This window comes from Balaenoptera musculus, chromosome 2, assembly GCF_009873245.2.
Source record: "Balaenoptera musculus isolate JJ_BM4_2016_0621 chromosome 2, mBalMus1.pri.v3, whole genome shotgun sequence".
NCBI lineage: Eukaryota > Metazoa > Chordata > Mammalia > Artiodactyla > Balaenopteridae > Balaenoptera > Balaenoptera musculus.
The window spans coordinates 99,250,320-99,270,849 of NC_045786.1; the positions used below are offsets into that span (position 1 = coordinate 99,250,320).

The window sequence follows — 20,530 nt, forward strand, 5'->3', positions numbered from 1 at the left end:
CATGATCTACAAATAACTATCTCTGTAAGCCTTAGTTTTCTCATTTATTAAAATAGGTTTTGACCAGAATTTGATTCTTGATCATCTGAGGTTCCCTAACTAACATGCTATGGCTCTTAAAATTTTTTTTAATTACAAAAGTGATACACTCTCAATATAAAAAATTGTACATGCCCTACTGAATTGTTTAAAGGAAAATTCCCACTCTCCACCCTATTTTCATAACTGTCCAGAGGTATCCTCTCTCAGCAGTTCCTTCTGTACCTTTAAGGCATTCTTCATGCATAAGCAAGTACAGTGTTAAGATTGCTGATTTTATTTACCAACTTGACAGTCCCATAAGTTCTAATGGAACCTTGACAAAATGAAAGAGAACGATAAACACTTTGATAGCAGAAAGATAACTACTACTCAAAAGGCCAACAGTAGAAAAAAATTAAAACACAGATAGAAATAAATATTTAAAATTTGGTGTGTCACCCCACCTTGGTTGTGCAATGTAATGTGAATAAAAGGTATATGACACGATAAGAAACTTAAGGTGGGAAGAAATGTGGGAGGCATGGGAATTGTGGGGAAAGGAGAGAGAATGATACCAATGTCGCAACCACTGAAGGATGTAAAAAGGGTCCCCCCACCAAAAAAAAAAAAAATCATAAAATTCTAAATGGTAAAATAGCAAACACAATTCTGAAATACATTATGAACTTAAGGATAGAGTCCACTGTAGAAGAGGAAGTAGTTGTTTTCCTATACTAAATCCAACCCAGAGACAAATGTAGATTAACACATGTCCTTGATTTTCTTGACAACAGCATCCTTTGAAGATCGACATCTAAGTCCAATAAGGGTATCTGCATATTACAAGGCCAAAGGTGAAATAATTACATTTCTAACCAGTTCCCTCTGATGGTGTGGAAAATATATCACAGGATGATCATCATAAGAATTTTTTTAAAAGACAGTAAGAGAAAAATAGGTCATTGGGAAAGTAGGAAACTCGATTCCCAAGAATACTCTTGGGAAAAGTGCGATCTAATGGCTGGACTGTTAATTGCCCTTTCATCTAGTACCAGAGACTATTTAAACATTAAGGAAGATGTTAGGTAGAGAACCAAGCTTTAACTTCTGTAACCAGCTAAACGATATAGATTTTACCTAGACACATCTGCAGTTTTACCTTATGGTGTAAAGCAATACCACTCTAGACCTTAAAGAATGCTTATAGATAAGGACAGAAGCCTGGACAAGGATCCCTTCTCTGCAAGGCTAACTAACACATTACTGAAATAAGTCCACTTTTAAAAACAGAATAAAAATACAATTCCATGATATATGTCACAAACCCAACAACATTTAACTATAAATTACCTAATGACAATTACAACATTAAAAAAATTAACACTTACAGCCTTATCTGGTATTTTTACAACCTAAATACAGTATGATGGGTAAAAACTAAAACTACAATTTAGAATTAATTTGTAAGAAGAGAAAATGATGAATTATTTTTTATTCCATAATGTAATTTTAACACCATGGTACACAGTGTAAAGTCTGTCAAGAAGTTGAAAATTGTTAAAAGTCCAGGAATCGACCTGTAATGTCTTCATAAAAAAAAAAAAAAAAGATTAGTCAAGGATAAGTGAATTCTAGGACTATGAACTTTACCAAACCTACCTTGTCTCCAGACATTAAAAAACACAAACAGAAATAAGGAACTAAAATCATTCTGGTTTCCCGCACCCTTTAGGTTAGGAGGAACAATATTTCCTGACACCAGAAAATGGCAATTCAGTGGCTGAAGCTACGGTTTTCAAATGTGGGTAGAATATCATTGTAAGAACCTTGAAGATTCTTAAGAGAAGTTTTCATTACCTGACAGATCTACGTTAGTTAGAACATAGCATAAAACTAAATATATAAAGCAGTACGGCACTTCTCAAACTTTTCAACTTCAGAGTCCAAAAAATGTTATGACCTCTCTGTTTTATCTCATCACCTCTTTCTCGCTAAACCCAATGAAAACCTCCAAGCCTACTGACACAGATTGGTTTAGGAAGCTGAACATCTGCAGTGGTCAATATAAGTCAAAGTGGCTTGTGTGCTACTTCCTGACTACAAAGTCTCAGCACTCAGTACATTCCATCTAAACTTCAAAGTGAAGAAATTATGTGGGAATCAGAAATCTCCATTCGACAGGATAGCCCCCTCAGATCTACCCAGCCTCACCCTGAGTGAGCTGAGCTACTCGAACCACTGTCTCTGTAAAATATAATTTTTTTAAAAGAATTTTGTGATACAGTATCTGAAGTCTTTGCAGGAAAGCCAGTAACTAAGATATAATCAATAACTACTCCTCATAACTGGCCTTAAAAGCAAACTGTAATAGTTGGAGCCCCAAAGCCAACTCTCCACTAAATTTTACAATTTAGGATTCTCCATGCTGGAAAATTGTTAAATTCTTTGATATTCATCCTTAACCAAAATACCCATTTCAATTCTAAGAAGACAAAAATGAGGAAGTCAAAACATACATCTACTTTCCTTCTTGCCATATACCTTCGCACACGCCAAATTACTATTGCAGAGATCCACTATGCTAACCATTATTCCAAAGGGTTCCTAAGCATCTCAAAAAGAGGTACCTTGGTTCCTGATGATTCTTCTATAATGGAAAAATGATCTCTCAGTATATTGTCATCCTGGACATATAAGCCAGTAATGGAAATATTTCGTTGTCTGTGTTTCTACTTACCCTCAGTAACATCCTGGGGGTTAGAAGTCCGGTCACTAGCTGGATCCAGTGCAACAGTCGCCAGTGAACTGGTGGCTCCAGACATCTCACTTATAGGCTCACTACGGCTTGTTTCAGGTACACTTTCCCGGGAGCTAAATCTTACCCGGGAACTGGATCGAGAACTGAGGTCCGGGCTGGTGTCTGACAAACCTGGAATGTCATCGATCTTTGTTGGTGTCACCATGAACCGAACTGAAGCCATCTTGGTGGTGTTTTCTGAAGGATGCATTTTTTTTTTCTTTTCCTTTATAAGGACAAAGAAAAAAGGAAAAACCCTGCAAAACCCTTCTTCCTACGCTAGCAATTTTGGTTGCAAAAATAGAAAAGATAACTTAAAAAAAATCTCTCAATTACCTTGATTTACACCACACAAAAAGCCACTATATATAAGTATCCTTCTACTCAGAATTCAAGCCGCCTGTCCTAAAAAGTGCATTACCAGCAGCTGGAAAATATTTAAGAAAAAAAAAAAAAAGACAAACGATGCCAATCTCGTGTAACTTCGTTCCTTCAGAATGAAGAGCTATCTAGTTATCTCCCCTGGTCCAGGGATGCGGGCAGCCAGCCATGGTCTCAGAGAAGCAGGTGACGAAGCCTTTCTCTCCTCGACCTTAAGGTTTCTGCCGAGGTAGTTAGTCCCTTATCTGTAAATGTCCCACGGCTAGATGAGCAAAGTGCGCAGAGGCCCACCCTTATCAGGCGAATATAAACAGTATAGATCAGATTGCGAAACGGTGTACACCCGACCACCTGTTGTGTATCAGGTGAATACCCCACAGGTCTGGCTGGGAGGAGATGTGTGTAGAGCCACCCGATGTTTTTGAGGCCGATAATCCACTTGGGTCTGGTGGGAGAGGTGAGCATGCATAACGGGAAAAATATCGCACACTATGGATGGAGGAGAATGAGGAGACAAGGGTGAGGAGAGGAGGCTGCAGGGGCAAAGCGGATTCCTGCCTCCGAGAGGTCTGCGAGGGTGGCCCTCCCGCTCTTCTGGCAGAAAGGTCCCTGGGATCTGGGAGGCGCCGGCTAGCGGATCGAGACTCCGCGGACTGCAGTTCAGGGTCGTGGCAGGTAGCTGCTAGTCCATCGAGCCCCCGATCGGTTTGCTGGGTTTCTCCTGCGTGTGACAGGACGAGCCACCCCTTTGCCGGAGATGCTTTCCTCCCCTACCAGGGCCCCGGCGCAAGGTAGCCCCTCGCTGTTCTTCCTTCGGGTCCTAACAGAAGAGGAGACGGCCTCGCAGGCTGGCCCTGGCTGAGCAGGAGGGAGCGGCGAGGATGAGGGTAGGAGGAGGTCGCAGGTGCGGGATCCCGGCGCCAGCTGATGCGGATGCGCGCGCAGCTGTTGTTTACCAGCGGGTAACTGTTTCCGAGCCGCGGCGGGCGCAGGGGGGGCTCGGGCTGCCGGGGAGGGAGCCTCCTCCCCGGTCAGATGCCAGAGCAGCAGTTACGTGACCTCGCCGCCCCCGGCCCCGGGCCCGGCGGGCTGTGCCGGCGCCGCCGCAGCCCCTCCCTTTCCTCCCCGCTCGTTCCTCATTCGAGGTTAACGGTCCGAAGAGAAGCCCGGGGGAGCGGTCGGAGGGCGGCACAGTCCCACGAGCGCCCGAAAGCCCCGCCCAGTCTCTGCAGCCCGTGAGGTGGCGGAGAGGGCTCCGCGCATGCGCTCGCCCGGCTCGCAGCGGCTGGTGGTCAAGGGGCGGGGCCGAGCGTGGGAGGCCCGGAGCACGACGGGAATTGTAGTTGGGGGTGGGGTCCTGAGCTGCCTGCATCCGAGAAAACAAACGCTTTTCGCTCTTGGTCCTGCTGTGTTGTGGTCCTGCTGTGTTGCACAAACTCATTCTGGAGATGAAGGTATTTCAGGGAGCAGGCGATGCCCCTCAGACCCTCAAAAACCATCTCTCTTTACTAAGAGTGTCCCTGAAAATACCACTCATAATTTCTTTAAAAATTACAAACCTCTCAATACCATATATCTACAATATACGGTATGTATTAGGTATGACCCTCATTGGAGTTTTTACGTAGTGGTCTATTATAAAGCACTGTATGCTCAAATTTATACATAGTTTGGGCTACTTTTTTTTTCTTGTCCTTTAAAAAAGTGCTGTTTTTTTTTACAATGTATACATCTATCAAATCATCACAGTTGTACACCTTAAATATATACAATTTTGTAAATTTTACCTCAGTAAAACTGGAAAAAAAATGCTGTGTTCATTTTCTAGTCAGACTGAAAGCTCATTAAAGAAAGCGTCTTTAATTTTAGACCTGGAGAAGTCATTGAGATACTTTCTCTTGACTCCATTCAGTGTTTTCCCTACTACTGCCACCAGAATATTTTTCTTAGAATGTTTATTTAATGCATGAATAGAGGTGTTCAATAAATTTGACTCATCAATGTTTTGTTTGAAAATTATTTCCTAAAGCTTTGATCAAGACATTAATTTTATTTTTTCATTGAAGTACAGTTGATTTACAATGCTGTACCAATCTCTGCTGTACAGCAAAGTGACTCAGTTATACACATAGAGACATTCTTTTTTTTATATTCTTTTCCATTATGGTTTATCACAGGATATTGAATATAGTTCCCTGTGCTATACCACAGAACCTTGTTATTTACCCAGACATTTAAATTCAACAATCTGGGCCCTGGATTTGCCTGGGTCCTTGCTCGGCACAAGTGGAAATGTTTAAGATCATCCCTAGTAATAGATCACAACTGTATTTAAGACGTGAGCCAGGAAATTCCATTTTATCAAATGACACACAAAGTCCAATGTCCGGTTTAAAAGATCCAGGTAACAGAATGGAGACTAAATTCCTATTTAAAATGTAAATCTCCTCAAAGCTTGATTCTTTATAAAGCCTGTGATTATTCATTCAGGCTTAACAGCTTTCTTACTTGAGGAAGGAAGAAATTTACCTCCCTGAGGGATCAGTTTTCTCCTCAGGCATGCCTGCTGTTCATTCAAATCTTACAGACTTTCCCTTCATTAAAAAAAAAATCCTGGATTTCTACAACATCGAATTTTGTTTCATACCACAGTGTATTTTCATTCACTTTATACTATACTTCTTAAAACTCTTCTCCCATTTCTGAGCATGTCTCACAATGTGCTCAGACCTAGGAGATCTCTTAAGGAAAAAAATCTTCGGTATATTCACACCAATTTGCCTTTCCATTACAGTCTACACAGTAAGTAGCACGGAAAATGCTAATCCTTTTTTGGTGGGGGGGGTAACTTATAAAGACAGAATCCCAGTCAACATTTTAAAAAAATGATAGTATTTGTTTACTGACTTTGGTTCTTTTCTTTTTTGTTGGCCATGCCAGATCTTAGCTCTCCAACCAGGGATCGAACCTGAGCCCCCCAACAGTGGAAGCTCAGAGTCCTAACCACTGGACCGCCAGGGAACTCCCCTGACTTTAGTTCTTAAAAAAACTTCCATAGCAGATACTTTTCCTAGTCATTTGCAGAATTTCTAACATTTCTTCGATCATTAACCCCTAATAGGATAGGACGACTCTTTAAAATCCCTCAGATTCTATGCTAAGAACCTTGTTCAGTGAACAGGCTAAGAAATAAAAAATTGCTTGACAGGAAATAATTATCTCATTTCACCATTCTCATAAATTTAAGTAACTGATTGAAAATCATGTCTTCTATTAACTATGACCCAAGTCTAGAGATTTTTTTTTCTCAGCAGTCAAGAGCTATCCTGAACTTTTCTGCTGGGACAGTCAGACATCAGAGTCCATGAGAAACATATTTACTCCTTTCCAGGGCCAGTCTTGATAAATCAAATTTGTGCTGATTTAAGTTACATCTGCTTCTGGAGTCTAGAATCTTTGATATTGTAGAAAAAGAAGATTGTATCATTGGAATGCAAACTTCACAAAGCAATTTTAAAATCAGTGGCACTAAGCAAACATTCAAATTCAATGTCAAAGGCCATGAATGAGAAGATTGGGAAATACTGAGTTGATTAACTTGATAAGGAAAGGAAGAAGCTAGCATTTCTTGAATGCCTGTATACGATATTTTGCATCATCCCTCTAATATGAAGTAATTGGATTAAAAATTTATGGTTTCCCCGTGATAGAAGCTCAAGTCCTAAGAAATCTTCCAGGATTAAAAAAAAAAAAAAAAAAATTAACCCCCAAGAGTAGCTTGAAAAACAACAAAAATCCCTGCTTGAATCTCTCATACCTCATCTTCTAAATTAAAATCCATGTAGAGTTCCACATACCAGCTAGCTACCAGAAAGAATATAAAGTTAGGTGTATGTAAGAAGAGAGAACTAAAAGCCTGGGAATATTTCCAGAGGGGCGGTAAATATGCATAAAGGCATTCCTATTCACAATGGTTGGACAAACACTGTAGGTACATTAAGATCCACCACTGAACCCTATCAATTTTAGAGTTAGAAGAGAAATTAGAAATGATGAGAAGAATGGAACTAAACAGGTTGACTTTCTCAAAGGTATACAGAGAGGCGAGAATCCTGGTCTCCTGGCTTCCAATTCAATGCCTTTTCTCTACAATATAGCTGCTGTTATTTTTCAAGCAACTCTTCCATTTTCAGTCAAATGTCATTTCAAGGGACAAAAAAATTACTTAAGTGACCACACGGGTATTTTTCAGTGGATGCTGACAGCTGCACAGGAGTCTTTCTCAAGCTCTCTTCCCCATCCCCAGCACGCTTCTAAGACTCTAAGCACAGCACTGCTCCTGCTACAGAAGCCACCGAAGTTTCTCTTCCAAGTGGTCTTTTGTACCCCTGGGGCACTCTTTCCACTCATCTCCCTCGTTTTCGTTTTTAAACCACTCCTTTCTTCCCACAACATACAAAATAAGAGGTCTTTCAAATCATTTTAATAACCTGGCAGTGATTCAGAGTATGAAAAGAAGATTCAAACATCTTCCCTTTAAAGGGGATGCTACCATGATGGCCTCACCACAAGCATGATCAAAGGCAAGGATGAGACCGGATGCAAGGATCAAGGGTCGTAGCAAGACTTCAAGGCTCACAGATGGAAGAGCCTGATTTCAGAAAGTCTCTTGAGGGCTAGCAGGCGGCAGAAGAGACGTGAAATTTCAAGAGATCCTCAGAGGACGGGGCGCGGTTGCTGGGTCATGAGCACCTTGAAGCGTTTCTTGATGGTGACTCGGTGTCGAGAGTATTTGTCGTCTGGGGAGAACCGAGCAGGGTGGGCCGAGCAGGTCTGCTGTCCCATAGGGTCAAGCTTCTGCTCGAGAAGGAAAGAGAGAACATAATCTCAGTACTGGAGTCGTGGGAAAACCCAATCACTGGCGTCGTGAGGGAAATGGAGGCTGGGATGGGGAGGAGGCCGCGCGAAGAGGGTAAACATGAAGACAGGAGACGCGACTGCTCAGATCAAGAAGCCACACACTCCTGCTTTTACCACGCCTGGCTTCTGGACTGGCTCGTCTCGACCGTTCCTCCCAACGACATTTCTCCCCATGCCCATATACAACCTGTTTCCTCCTCTCACCTTCAGCGTGTAGACCCGGTATCCCTGCTCGTTGAGGTAATACTGGAGAAACATGACCACACGTGAGCGTGAACAGAAGCGTGAGCTTCCCATTCAGTCTGCAGCGCCTCTTAACTGAAGGCCTCACGTGTCAATTTCCTTCCTGTATAGCCGGGAAGTCTCGCTCTCAAAGCACGCCGGGAAATGTAGTCCAGTTTATACCTTTCTCCAGCTGGCCAGAAGGGGAGCGCACTAGCGCAGGACTTGGCCAGTTGCAACCCAGTCGCAACCTTGCGGGCGTTCTAAGACACGTGGAGTGTGCCCACTGTGTGCCAGGCACTTCTAAGCATTGGAGGGGGGTAGGGATGGATACAGATTGAACATTAATGAATAGAATCCTGTCTTTATCTCAAAATTCACACCCATTTCAGAGGCAATGGGTTTCTAGCACCTGGAGAAACCGAGGCTGCAGGATCCAGAGCCCCTTTTACCTCAGGGAAGAAAGAAGGCTTTCTTCCCTCCCCGATTTTACATCCGGTTCCCTCGCCCTATTTCAAAGTATTGGCGGTAAAGAGTGCATGATGGGTATTCAATATTCTGTACAGCGAAGAAAGCGTGAAGTTATTTTATGAAACTCCTCAAGTATGTTTTAGCGGTCGACCTGAGATTCAAACTCAGGTCTCTACCACAAATTCAACGCTCTTTCTTAATAGTGGTGAGTAGCTAATAATAGCATAATAAGATGCACCTCCTAGAGGTATTGCGAATTTTTAAAAGAACGTACAATTTCTCCTTATAGGACTCTAGTTTAAAGAAATGAAAATTGGAACCCAGATATCATTAGAAAGGTGATCGTTACCGTATTATTTAGAACGGCAAAAACATTGTAACATATATTAATTTTATTAACAGAAAAACCTGAAAGCTTTTTTTTTTTTTTAAGAGTATAGTTTCTGTTTACTTGTAGTTGCATAAAATACCTCTGCAAGGATTCAGAAAAAATCTGGTTTCCTCTGGGATAAAGAACTCGGTTCCAGAGGTAAGGAGTGGAGGGAGACTTGCTGTGTATGCCATTTTGCATAGTTTGACTTTTGAACCGTGCTGATGTATTATTACCCGTTTAAAAAATTAAAATTATTTAACAAAAATTTAAAACAACAAAAATAATTTAACAGACGAAAAGAAGGACATTTTGGTCTTGAAATTTTAGGCTGAATGGCAGTTTTTGATAGAGTGGGAGGCTTTACAGCCAAGGGTAAGGCTAAGCCTTCTGTGGACTGCAGAGCTGATGGTAGTGGTTTATTTGGAAACTGCAGGACAGCTTTCCAAGGAAATGATATGCATACAGTAATTCAACACCCTTGATCTTCTGAGACAACCCTAATTTCAAGCATTCTGTTCCCTTGATCCTTAAATATACAGGCTAGGTACTCTCAATTTGGTTTAGAAAATACAGCCAACATTGAATTGTCAAGAGTTCGCTACAACCTGCTATTAATAGGAATTCAGGTACCAGAACTGGGTGTAATTGAAAGGCACAAAACTAGATATATTGGTAAAGAATTGTATAGGGAACAGGGATGTAAAACTATGCAGTTGGGAATCTGAGAAAGAATTTGCAAGTTGTCCTGAAGAGATACACAACAATCGGGTTGCCATACTCTGGTTTGGAGGGAATTCCTGGTTACTGCCTACATACCGGAGCCCTTCATGGAATATCTCCCTAACCTCACCCTATATTCCCCCTCCCCTCCCCCACTGCAGAATGCCTTGAGTCCTAGATTCTAGTTCTGTTTTGATCTGATCTTTACCCTCCCTTCCTTGGATCCTGTGTATCTACCGGAGCCAGGTTACTCTCTGGGTCCTGGACCTGACTGTCTCATTCTGGAGGCTTCCAGACAGCCACGGTTAGTGCCCAAACCTGAGAGGATGTCTTCAGATGGAGGTGAGTCTGCAGGTGGGGGGAAGGTCCCTGCTACCTGCTTCCTCCTTGGAGATTCAAAACTTGACATTTTACGTGGGGACCAGCTCTCTGGGCTGACCTAGAGGGATGTGAGAACACTAGACCCCATCAAAGGCATCACACTTGGGGAGGCTGGGGAAGGAGATTGTGCCATTAAGACTGTGGGTTGGGGAAGGAAGAGGGCCTCCTGGGTGGCAGATCAAAGTGTCTCAGAGGAAAGTGCTGAGTAGAGAGAAGGGATGGTAGTTAGCAACTTGCTTCTCTGGAAGAGGGATTCCTTCAACATGTGTTTGTGTGGCACGGGCAGGGGTGTGTGGTACGAGGGACACGGGGTTTGAAAGGGAAGACCCAAGTTCTGGTGTCTTCTTTAGGCAATTGGAGGCTGCTCTAGAATTTTGCCCTGAGAACTGAGCTGGGGCTGCTCTCGCTCTTATTGGGTGGGGGGGAGTGGAAGCATTGGCTAGAAAACTGTTCAGTGGGGTCATCTGTTGCCAAGTCTGTAGAGAAATGTCCTCTCGGAAACTAGACCAGAAGGTGCTGTAAGTGCCTCTGCTTAGAGCCTCTTGGCTCCTTCCAGCCCCAGCGAGGCTAGTTCTAGTTCAGGGAGCAGTTTTCCTTGCTTTCCCAGGGCCAGGGAAAGTGGGTCACTCCAGCAGGGATGAGAACTGGGGCTTCCCTGAGATGCTGTGTCTTTCTACCTTTTGTGGAACTCAGGCCTTCAGACCCATTTCACTGTGTTCCATACTTCGGGGAGTATTCCTGGCCCTCTGCTCTGTGGTTGAGGTGAAGAGTTCGCTCGTGTTCCATGTCTCCTTCATGATCAGGAAGCAGCGGAAGCTGAATGTTGTTAGTTTGCCAGTGGAATATTCTTTATAAGAGGGGGAGGAGAGTAGCATGAAATTAGGCAGATGATCTTCTATTACTATTATTAAAAGTCCTAGGAGACACACGTCCTAATTAATTAAGTACACGTTTTATGTATTTATCCCTGGTCTCTTTGACTAGAGTCCACATAGCCCCTGAACTGTGTTTCAGACTTCATTGTCAGTGCCTTGTTCAAAAGTGAACCCTAAATTTCTTTTTTTTTTTAATTAATTAATTAATTTATTTATTTATTTATGGCTGTGTTGGGTCTTCGTTTCTGTGCGAGGGCTTTCTCTAGTTGCGGCAAGTGGGGGCCACTCTTCATCGTGATGCGCAGGCCTCTCACTATCGCAGCCTCTCTTGTCGCGGAGCACAGGCTCCAGACGCGCAGGCTCAGTAATTGTGGCTCACGGGCCTAGTTGCCATTGGCAGGCAGATTCTCAACCACTGTGCCACCAGGGAAGCCCTAAATTTCTGATATTAGGAGTTCCAAGCAGAAGGATCACAGATAACGTTTTAATAGGTCCCGCATCTCCTTAAAGCTCTGGAAACCTCCCTCCCCATACCGCCTTCCCCTTACCCATTTCCTGGCTCTTATCTCTAGTCATTCCTGGCTGTTATGTAACAAAATTTCTGGGAGCAAAACATCTAATCCACACACACCCCCCTCCTGGGAACAGTGCTTCTGCGCCTGGTGGCAGGGACCACAGAGCAGCTGGGAGCAGGATCCAGGTGGTGTGAGGGTGTTTGGAATGTACCCGTATGCTGGGTGGCATGTGTTATGGGGTATGAACTCGTGGGCCCAAGGGTCCTTGCAGCTTGCTTCCCTAGCGCACTAATTCTCAGCAGGGAGTAAGGGACATCAGAAACACTTGGGGGACATTCGCAAACTATACATGTTCCCCCTCCCTCACCTGTTGAGAATCAGTGCTCTGATTCTTCAGGGACTAGAGTGGAACTCAGATGACCTAGCTTCTGGTCTCCTCTTCTCCTACTCCAGCCCCTCTTTTTCTTTATCTCTGCAGCATCTCCATTGCCAGGACCGGACATGACCATGAAACCTGGCGCTGCCCTGTCTCCTTTCACTGCACTTCCCTTCCCCCAGCCTGCTCCTGGCTCACCAGACCAACTACCCTGGGAGCCGCCCTCGCAGCCCCCTGTGCCTTCAGCACTCTCTCCAGGCAACCCTCTGGTGCTCTCTGCTTTCCCCAGCCCGTTGTTGGTGACAGGGGACGCGGGCCCTGGCCCCAGTGAAGCTGGAGCTGGCAAGGTCATTGTCAAAGTCAAGACAGAAGGAGGGCCAGCTGAGCCCTCCCAAACTCAGAACTTTATCCTTACTCAGTCCGCCCTCAATTGGACTGCCTCAGGCTCTCCCTGCGGGGACCCTGAGAGTCCTGCCCCCGGATTCCTGACAGCCTCTAATGTGAAGACCCTTCTGCCCACGAAGGCAGTTGGGGTGAGCCAGGAGGGCCTCCCAGGCCTTCCTACTCAGGCTCCACTACCAGCTGCCCAACTGGCCCCCATCATGCCCCCGGAAAAGGCTTCGCCAGGGCCGCATGGGGCAACTGGGGAAGGAGGTCCTGCGGCTGCCCTATCCAAGCCCTCACTGGATGACCTCTCTTATACCTCCAAGGGTGTTTATGAGAATTTCCGATGCTGGCAGCGCTACAAAGCCTTGGCAAGGAGGCACTTATCCCAAAGTCCTGATGCAGAGGCCCTTTCCTGCTTTCTTATGTAAGTGGAGAGACCTGAGATTCATTATTCTAGGGGCTTTTAAATAAGGAGGATTTGGGGATGGACAAAAGAGGTTAGGCTACTTAGGAATACTTGAGGGCAGGTGATGAGGGTGCTGGAGATGCTATGATAATGAAAATAATAACGACGACGACGACAACAATGACAACAAGCCTCTTTACCCACGTGCCAGATGATAACAAGCTTTCAGGTGTCTTCTCTCAAGTGATCTTCACAACCCTGTGAGTTCAGGCAGGCATTTTTATGGTCATCCTCATTTATGGATGAGAAGACTGGAGCTCAGAGCAGTGATTGGAACTTGGGTCTCTGATACCGAGTGCCAGGGCCCTCCCATTCTATTTTACTACCTTTTGACATGGAGTTGAGCTGTCCAAACCGGCCAGGATGAGGAGCGCTGGGAGGGGGGGATGGTGTGCGGCTGGGCTGAGGAGCTTGTGTGCCACCCTGTCTACTGCCCCATGTTTTTTTGGTTTTGCTTTTTTGGCCACGCTTCGCGGCTTGCGGGATCTTATTTTCTCAATCAGGGATCGAACCCGGGCCCTCGGCAGTGAAAGCTCCAAGTCCTAACCACTGGACTGCCAGAGAATTCCCCACACTGCCCCCTGTTTTATTCAGGAGAATTCAAGTTGAAATAGGGAGGTGGTAGAACTTGCTTAGTGGTCAAGGACCAAGGCCCCACCACTCACTAGACTTGTCATCCTGGGCCCTGGCATTTACTATCTTTGCCCTCAGTTTTCTCATCTAGAAAGGGGATGATTATCCCTACCTCAGAGGGTTGCTGAAAAGATGAAATGAGTTAATGTATGTGAAGTGCTCAGCAGAGTGCCTGGCACAGAGAATGCTTCATTAAATGGCAGCTATTGTTGTTGTTATTGTTATTATTATAAAAAGGCAATCTAGAAGAGGAGAAGAACTCACAAAAGGCCAAAATGTCTGTGTGAGCGGATGCTTGACCTGGGAGCCCAGGGTCATGGGCTGTTATGTTTATAAAGCAAAGTCATTGACCATCTGGGGAATTTTCTTCCCACCAAGACCCGCTGTCTCTCTCAACTGCACTGTACTCTCAGCATTTTGTGTAAACCACCATATAACGCATGCCACATCTTACTGGACTTAAAAAAAAACCTGTACATGTTGTTCCTCCAGTGGCTGAACCCCTAAAGGAATCCCCCTTTCCGTCCTGACTCTGGAGTGAATAAATCAAAAGGCTCCCCCACAGTCCTTGGTGTAGATCACTGTACTGACTTCCCGCTTTCTGCAGACAGCTCTGGGTTCTCTCTTGGAGGCTGGCAGGCTGAATTTCTAACTCCTGGCCTATTTCTGCTCCCCACGTTCAGGGGCTCTGGGCAGGGTCTCCCCCAAAGTGCAGTCCAGACCCTCTGCCACAGTCACCCGGGAGGCTGGTGAGATGCTCAGAACTGGGATTCCGGGGCGCTGGAATCCATGGTTATAACAAGCTTCCCCAGGTGATTCTAGGCACAATAATGATTGAGGACTCATGGGAAGTCAGAAAGGCAAAATGCATCACAAAGAGCTCAAAGAGTATTGATATTTGACTGTGACGGGTATCCCAGAGGCAAAAAAACACTTAAAAACCAACAAATAAAAACACCACACAGCCTTTAATTAGATTCATTTGGGTTAGGGAGTGCCTTTTTAAAAATGTAAGAGCCATTGGGCAGGGTTCAGCCTACTTTACAATGAATCCCATTAATTGAATAACATGAGCGCTTTCCTCCTTGTGTTTTGTTGAGGACAGCACTGTGAGAATTCAAGGTAGTTGATTCTAATGGGTGGGGAGACGAACCCTCTGATTTTGTGCGAGGTTTGTAAATTTCAGTGGGAAGAAAGGCCAGTGTGGTGAATGGATGGATGTGAGATTGGGGGTCTGGGATCTAATCAGCAGTGGGATGTGACAGGGACTGTGGGGCATGTTTGATCTGATGAGGGGCTGGGGGTGTGCACTGAGGTGGGTGTCAGGGCAGGTGGGAGAGGGGGTACACTTGTAGACTGTGACTGACCCAATGGGGGTTTTAGCCCAGTGCTTCGTTCCCTGGCCCGGCGGAAGCCCACTATGACCGTGGAGGAGGGACTGCCAAGGGCTGTGCAGGAGTGGGAGCGTACCAGCAACTTTGACCGGATGATCTTTTATGAGATGGCAGAAAAGTGAGTCCCACCAACCCTCATCCTCCCGAGGGGGGCTGCGGGGCTGAGGGGTGGGAGCAGGTAAGAGAGGCTTGGGTCTGGGCTGTGGGTGGTTACTATAAGGGATGCTGGAGGAGAGGTGTAGACTAGCATAGGGTCTCCTGGATCCTCGCTGCTTCTTCCACCATCTTGACTCTTGGGCTTTTCTATCCTATCTCCTCTTGGAAGCTCTCCCTTCTCCAGATCTTGAGTTGTATAGGGGCCTTGATATTGAAGCTCTTAGGATGGGATTGGAGCCCGGTTGTTGTAAAAAGTCCATGCTGAAGGGAACCTAGCAATGAGGAGGTAAGCCCTACTAGGCAGGTTCTTTCCTGTCTCGCTGACCGGGTGGCAAGTGACTACTGATGCAGACCTTGGGGCCACCACTCCTCTGGAAATAGTTTAGCCTGTCATCTTAGGGAGGGGCTGGTTCTTGAAGAGGTTTGTCAGGGCAATCCTAGATGCCCAGAGTGGTCTTCTGGCTCATATCCCCCATTTCTCCATGATAATCTCCTCAGTTAAAAAAGTAACTCAGGAAAATGAACCCTTTCCTCCAAGCTTAACTATAACTTTCTCCCCCAAATCTTCTGGACCCATACCTCCTAGATTTACCCTTCCAGGACCCCAGTCCCAGCATCAGGACTCCTGGCTCTCAGCGCTGCTTCCTGGTGGGAACTGCCTTAAATTGCAACCCAGGCCCTGCTTTGGGATTTCAGGCATTCTTTACGGTTGTAGGCAGGGGCAGAGGAGGCCTTGAGGAGTGGCCCACGTGTGGGATTTGCCAGGTTGTGGCATAGGCCTGACTGAATTCAACAAACCTGTATTAATCGCTGCTGTATACCCTCACCGATGCTGGGTGAGATAGCATATGAAAAAGCCATGGCTCTGTCCTGTGAAGCTTACAAGCTCTAGGTTGTTTTCTTAATAAGCTTCCTAAGTGACGACTGCAGGTAGGGGGGCTATGTGGAGACCTTGTGAGGTTTCCCCAGAACTGTTATTCGGCCTTCTGTGAGCAGATACCCTGGGGTCTTGTGTCTGGGTTTCGAATGGATCTTGGTCTTCTCAGCACTGCCTGGGTCTTCTGCACCCTCTGCAGGTTCATGGAGTTTGAGGCCGCGGAGGAGATGCAGGTTCAGAACACACAGCTGATGAATGGGTCCCAGGGCGTGCCTCCTGCAGCCCCTCTGAAGCTTGATCCTCCAGGGCCCCCAGCCCCCGAGGTTTGCCAGCAGGCAGGTAAGGCCGCCCAATTCCAACAGGAGCCGTGGGCCAGGAGCTCCAAGGGAGGTGTGCAGAAACCAGTCACGAATCAGGGGAGGCATTGCCTGTGCTTCTACCAGTTTCCCTCCAGGCAGGGGCATTTGATGTTCCAAACAGGACATACATAGGAGGCTGAGTTCTCAGGTTCCCTTTGTCCCAAACTAGGTATTGATCTTGGCTAAGTAAACCAACTACTCTCTCTCAGAGACTGTAATTGAGGCACATGATACCTCATCTGCCTGAGAAATGGGGGCTGGATCAGGGGGCTCTTTGGAGTTTCAGGGGTTCTGAGATTCCTCATCCAGATTCTCTCTCAGTCCCTCCAGCTCCTAAATATCCTCCCCTGGCTGGTACTGTGTCAGGTCGGCCTGCTCCAGTCTGGAACCGTCTCCACGTGCCCAGGTTGCCGTTACAAATGGGGGCGAGAGGCAGAAGCCGAGGCCTTGGTGCCGCTTCCCATTTCTCCTTTCTGCTTCACCCCTCAGTGTACATTCCCAAGAAGGCAGCCTCCAAGGCACGGGTGCCCCGCCGGCGGCAGCACAAGACCCGGAGGCCTCCGGTTCCTGAGGCCCCCGAGGAGATCCCACCGGAGGCGGTGAAGGAGTACACCGACATCATGGAAGGGCTGGTGGCGAGCCACTTGGCCACTGAGGACTCGGATGGGAAACAGGAAGAGGAAGAGCAGCAGAGGCAGGAGGAAGGGATGTATCCAGATGTGGGTCTCCTGAGTTACATCAATGAGCTGTGTTCTCAGGAGGCCTTTGTCTCCAAGGTGGGCTGGCCCTGGGTGTCTGGTTTCTAGCAGATCCTGGGGTGGGAACTCCAGGGAATCAAAAGATCTAGGGTTCTGCCCGAGGCAGTGGGTGACTCGACTGTCTTCCATGCTGAGGAATATGTGTGCATGGGCGCACACACGTGGATGTGTGTAGCTGGTGTTTTCTAAAAGCCCAGGGAGAGGGTGGTGAGTAGGGGGGGTGCATAGCTGCTTCTCTAGAGCCTCTTGGTTCCCGTTATCTCCTGTCAAGAACTCCCATCACTTTTCCTTCCATTTCCCCAGGTGGAGGCCGTCATTCACCCTCAATTTTTGGCAGATCTGCTGTCCCCAGAACAACAGAGGGATCCCTTGGCCTTAACTGAGGAGCTGGAACAAGAAGAAGGCCTCGGTCTTGTCCAGGTAAACCTGGGAGGTAGAGAATATCAGAATGAGAGGCTCCCATGGCTTTACCTAACCCTACACTGTCTTGGATGGTATGGCACCTAGAGACAAACAGCTTCAGCAGTCAGCTTTGGGTGCAGAACAAGTAGGCAAGGGACCGTGGAAACGGGAAGTGTAAGGGCTCAAAGCGTGGGAATAAGACCCAAGAAGGTGGAAAAAAAGAGCTGTGGTTATCTGGCTTTGATGCCGTTACTTAAGCCACTTGCTTGCGTTCCCTGCCCTGCCCAAGTACCATCTCCTCAACACCCAGCCCGCCACCCCTTCTCACAACCACATATAGAACAATATTTGTCCATTCTCCTTCTAGCTGGTCCAGAAGCGACTCCTGGCCTTGGAAGAGGAGGAGGACGCAGAGCTACCTCCAAGTTGCAGTGGAGCTCTATTGGACTCAAGTCCTTCTGTTTCTGATGAGGATGAAGATGGGGGTGGGCGGCTTCAGCCCTCACCTGGGCTTTGGGTGGCTGGGGGCACTGTCCGCCTTGGAAAGTCTGCTTCTCCGGGCAAGTGGGCAAGAGAAGTGCCTGGTGGGCAGGAGCAGGACTTAGATGGCCTGAGGGGGATGTGCAGGGATGGGGACACTCTGCCATCCCCCAGTGGCTGGGACCTGCAGCTAGAACTTGCAGCTCCACAGGGAACTCAAGGGCCCTTGGGTATAGAGAGAAGAGGGTCTGGGAAGGTTACAAACCAGATAGCCCCACTTCAGGATGACCACCTGGGAGGCGCTGAGTCCCCTGGGTGCTCCCTGGTGGGTGATAGGACCTCCGAGGCTCTGCCCCTTTGCTGGCAGGAAGGCCCCCACCTCGAGATAGTTCCCAGTTTGGATGCTGGACTTGCAGAGCTGGCCCCTCTGCAAGGACAGGGGTCAGAAAAGCAGGCCCTGGGGGTGCAGACTGAACAACAGATGGGGGGTCTTGGAGTGGCTCCTCAGGAGACGGAGCCATTAGCAGTGCCCCAGGAAGGCTCTTCAGGGGCCATGTGGGGAGATGACAGAGGTCCTCCCACGGTTCAGAGTTACGACCAGAACCCTTCCCCTAGAGCAGCTGGGGATAGGGACGGGGACGGGGCCTCCCTCAGTCCGGGAGTTTGGCTCAGCATTGAGGTGGATGCCTTTGGCTTGGAGTTGCCCTTACAGATCGAGGAGGTCATAGAGAACTTCCATGATTGGGAATGTGTAACTGAGCACCAGCAGGGCGGCCAGGCATTGGGCTCCAGAAGCAACATTTCTCTGGGTCCCGGAGAAAGCACAGCACTTGGGGATGTGGGAAGCAGCATAGTTAGCTGTGGAGGCACAGATGCCACAGCGGCCCTAGAAAAGAGAAACTACTGCAGCTTGTCAGGACCTCTGAGGGCCAACAGTCCGGCCTCAAGCCTTAAAGAAAATAGAGAGCAGAGCCCTGAGGCTCTACGGGATCCCAAGCATCTGTGGGTTGAAGGTTGCCCCCCGTTGCTAGAAAGCAGAATTGGTGCCTCTGCACTGGGGGCTTCTGAAGAAACCCTCCTGCCTGCAAGTCAAGGCAACATCCTTATCCTGGGGACCCAGGATACCTCCTCCTTCCCTGAGGCCAGCCCAGAGGCAGGGAGTGGAGGCAATTCCATTTCTCCCCTGGTGGAAGCCACAGAACAGGTCAACATACTAGATGTTAGGGATGCCGGTGGCCTCCAGCTAGGGGTCAGTAAGGATACCTGCCCACTAAGTTTTAATTCTTATGACCCCCAAGGAGAAGGCAGGGAGGATACTGATTTCTCTGCGCCTAAAGACCTTGCTCCCTTACCAGGGGACCCAGAGTCTTATGCACACGGGACACCCAAATCAGCAGCTCCTCTCCAGGGCCTTAGAAGCACTTCCCCTAGATTAGTTCTGAGAGAAGCCTCTCCTGTCAAAGAAACATGCAGCTCAGCAGATGGGGCCAAAGGCAAGGAGGAGGAGGAGGAGGAGGAGGAGGAGGAGGAGGAGGAACTCTCCAACTTGGCCCACCTCTTGGCCTCTAAACTTAGCCTCTCACCAAGGGGGCCTCCCCTCAGTTTTCGCCCTGCCTCAGGCCTATTCTCCTCAGGGGGTCAGGGGACCCAGAGAGCACCCCACTCCCTCGTTCCTGAGGCAAGAGGCCTCAGCCAGCCTCCGTATCCTGTTGCCAAGTCTGGGAAGCCAGCTCTAGTTGGAGGCCCAGCCCCTGCTGAAAAGAGGCCCTTCCAGGGAGCTGAACTTGGGGCACCTGGGAAGAAACCCCTGCCTCTGGGAGCGGTTCGGGCCTCAAAGCCTCGTAAAAGAAGGCGTGATAGTTTCCTCACAGGCAGGAGGAAGAAACGACGTCGTACCCAGTAGGGGGCAGTGGGACCATCCTGTCCCACCTGCCAATCCCTGCAGGTGGGGGGCCCAGAGTAGATCTCACCCTGGCGGCACACCAACAGTTCGTTCTCAGCCCTAAGTTGTTTTGTTGTTCTGCAAAAGTGGCAAGCGTGGGAAAGGGGGTCACACTAGCTAGGCTAGAGGGGGTCCCCTTGGTGAGAGGTTGAGGGAAGTACCTTTGGAAGTTGTATGGGAAAAAAATAAAATAAAGATTTTGTTGTTGGAAAATGCTTTTCAGTGTGCCCCTTTGTATCACGTCTTTGATCTAGATCGGGTAAGATGCTGAAAAGAAAAAAGGTGAGGGCGGCCTCGGATTTGACGGACCCAGGTGACTTTCCAGCCTCATCTAGGCCCCCTGATAAGCCCTGGCGCTGAGGGTCCCCCGTGATTACTTTATTCCTCCCTCATCAGAAGCCTGGATGTGGTGTTGGGAGAGCTTCTTTGGATATCCTACCAGTATCTGTTTCTCTTTAAAAGTCCATGGATGGAAAAGCACTTCTTTTTAATCCGTCAGATTTCTGGGATAGATATCTATTTTCTAAATCTAACTAATTTCCATAATTGTGCCTAGACACAGCACCTTCTTTAGGGGGGCCTTTTCTTCTTCCTTGAAAAGCAGCTGGACAGAAGGGACTTATA

General features: G+C 47.4%; 3 protein-coding genes across 4 annotated transcripts in view; 1 reads left to right on the forward strand and 2 right to left on the reverse strand.

Moving 5' to 3' along the window:
* The window catches only part of SLC12A6 (solute carrier family 12 member 6), a 96,517-nt gene extending 92,142 nt beyond the window's left edge, over positions 1-4,375 (reverse strand). For both annotated transcript variants that reach the window (XR_005018641.1, XM_036842126.1), the window contains exon 1: positions 2,759-4,375. Coding sequence is in view for 1 of the 2 variants with exons in the window: in XM_036842126.1 (XP_036698021.1) it covers positions 2,759-3,029 (271 nt within the window). In the remaining variant the exon portion in view is untranslated. The remainder of the gene's footprint in view (positions 1-2,758) is intronic.
* A 3,292-nt stretch (positions 4,376-7,667) lies between these two features.
* Positions 7,668-8,461, reverse strand: NOP10 (NOP10 ribonucleoprotein). Its single transcript, XM_036845065.1, has 2 exons — positions 8,324-8,461; positions 7,668-8,056 (listed from the first exon to the last, which is right to left on the reverse strand). The coding sequence occupies exons 1-2, from the start codon at positions 8,414-8,416 to the stop codon at positions 7,916-7,918; spliced, it is 234 nt and encodes a 77-aa protein (XP_036700960.1). The 5' UTR covers positions 8,417-8,461; the 3' UTR covers positions 7,668-7,915.
* A 1,755-nt stretch (positions 8,462-10,216) lies between these two features.
* Positions 10,217-19,912, forward strand: NUTM1 (NUT midline carcinoma family member 1). Its single transcript, XM_036845063.1, has 7 exons — positions 10,217-10,247; positions 12,155-12,863; positions 14,922-15,050; positions 16,165-16,304; positions 16,814-17,100; positions 17,386-17,502; positions 17,852-19,912. Exons 1-7 carry the CDS (start codon positions 10,232-10,234, stop codon positions 19,865-19,867), a joined length of 3,414 nt encoding a protein of 1,137 aa, XP_036700958.1. The 5' UTR covers positions 10,217-10,231; the 3' UTR covers positions 19,868-19,912.
* Positions 19,913-20,530: the final 618 nt, after the last annotated feature.

Excerpts from the sequence above, each read along its gene's own strand:
- NOP10 (XM_036845065.1), bottom strand. The coding sequence starts at position 8,416 with ATGGGAAGCTCACGCTTCTGTTCACGCTCACGTGTGGTCATGTTTCTC. Across the intron at positions 8,057-8,323 it reads ACCGGGTCTACACGCTGAAG|AAGCTTGACCCTATGGGACA; the intron begins GTGAGAGGAGGA and ends CTTCTCGAGCAG.
- NUTM1 (XM_036845063.1), top strand. Across the intron at positions 12,864-14,921 it reads GCCCTTTCCTGCTTTCTTAT|CCCAGTGCTTCGTTCCCTGG; the intron begins GTAAGTGGAGAG and ends TGGGGGTTTTAG. Across the intron at positions 17,101-17,385 it reads AGGAGGCCTTTGTCTCCAAG|GTGGAGGCCGTCATTCACCC; the intron begins GTGGGCTGGCCC and ends CCATTTCCCCAG.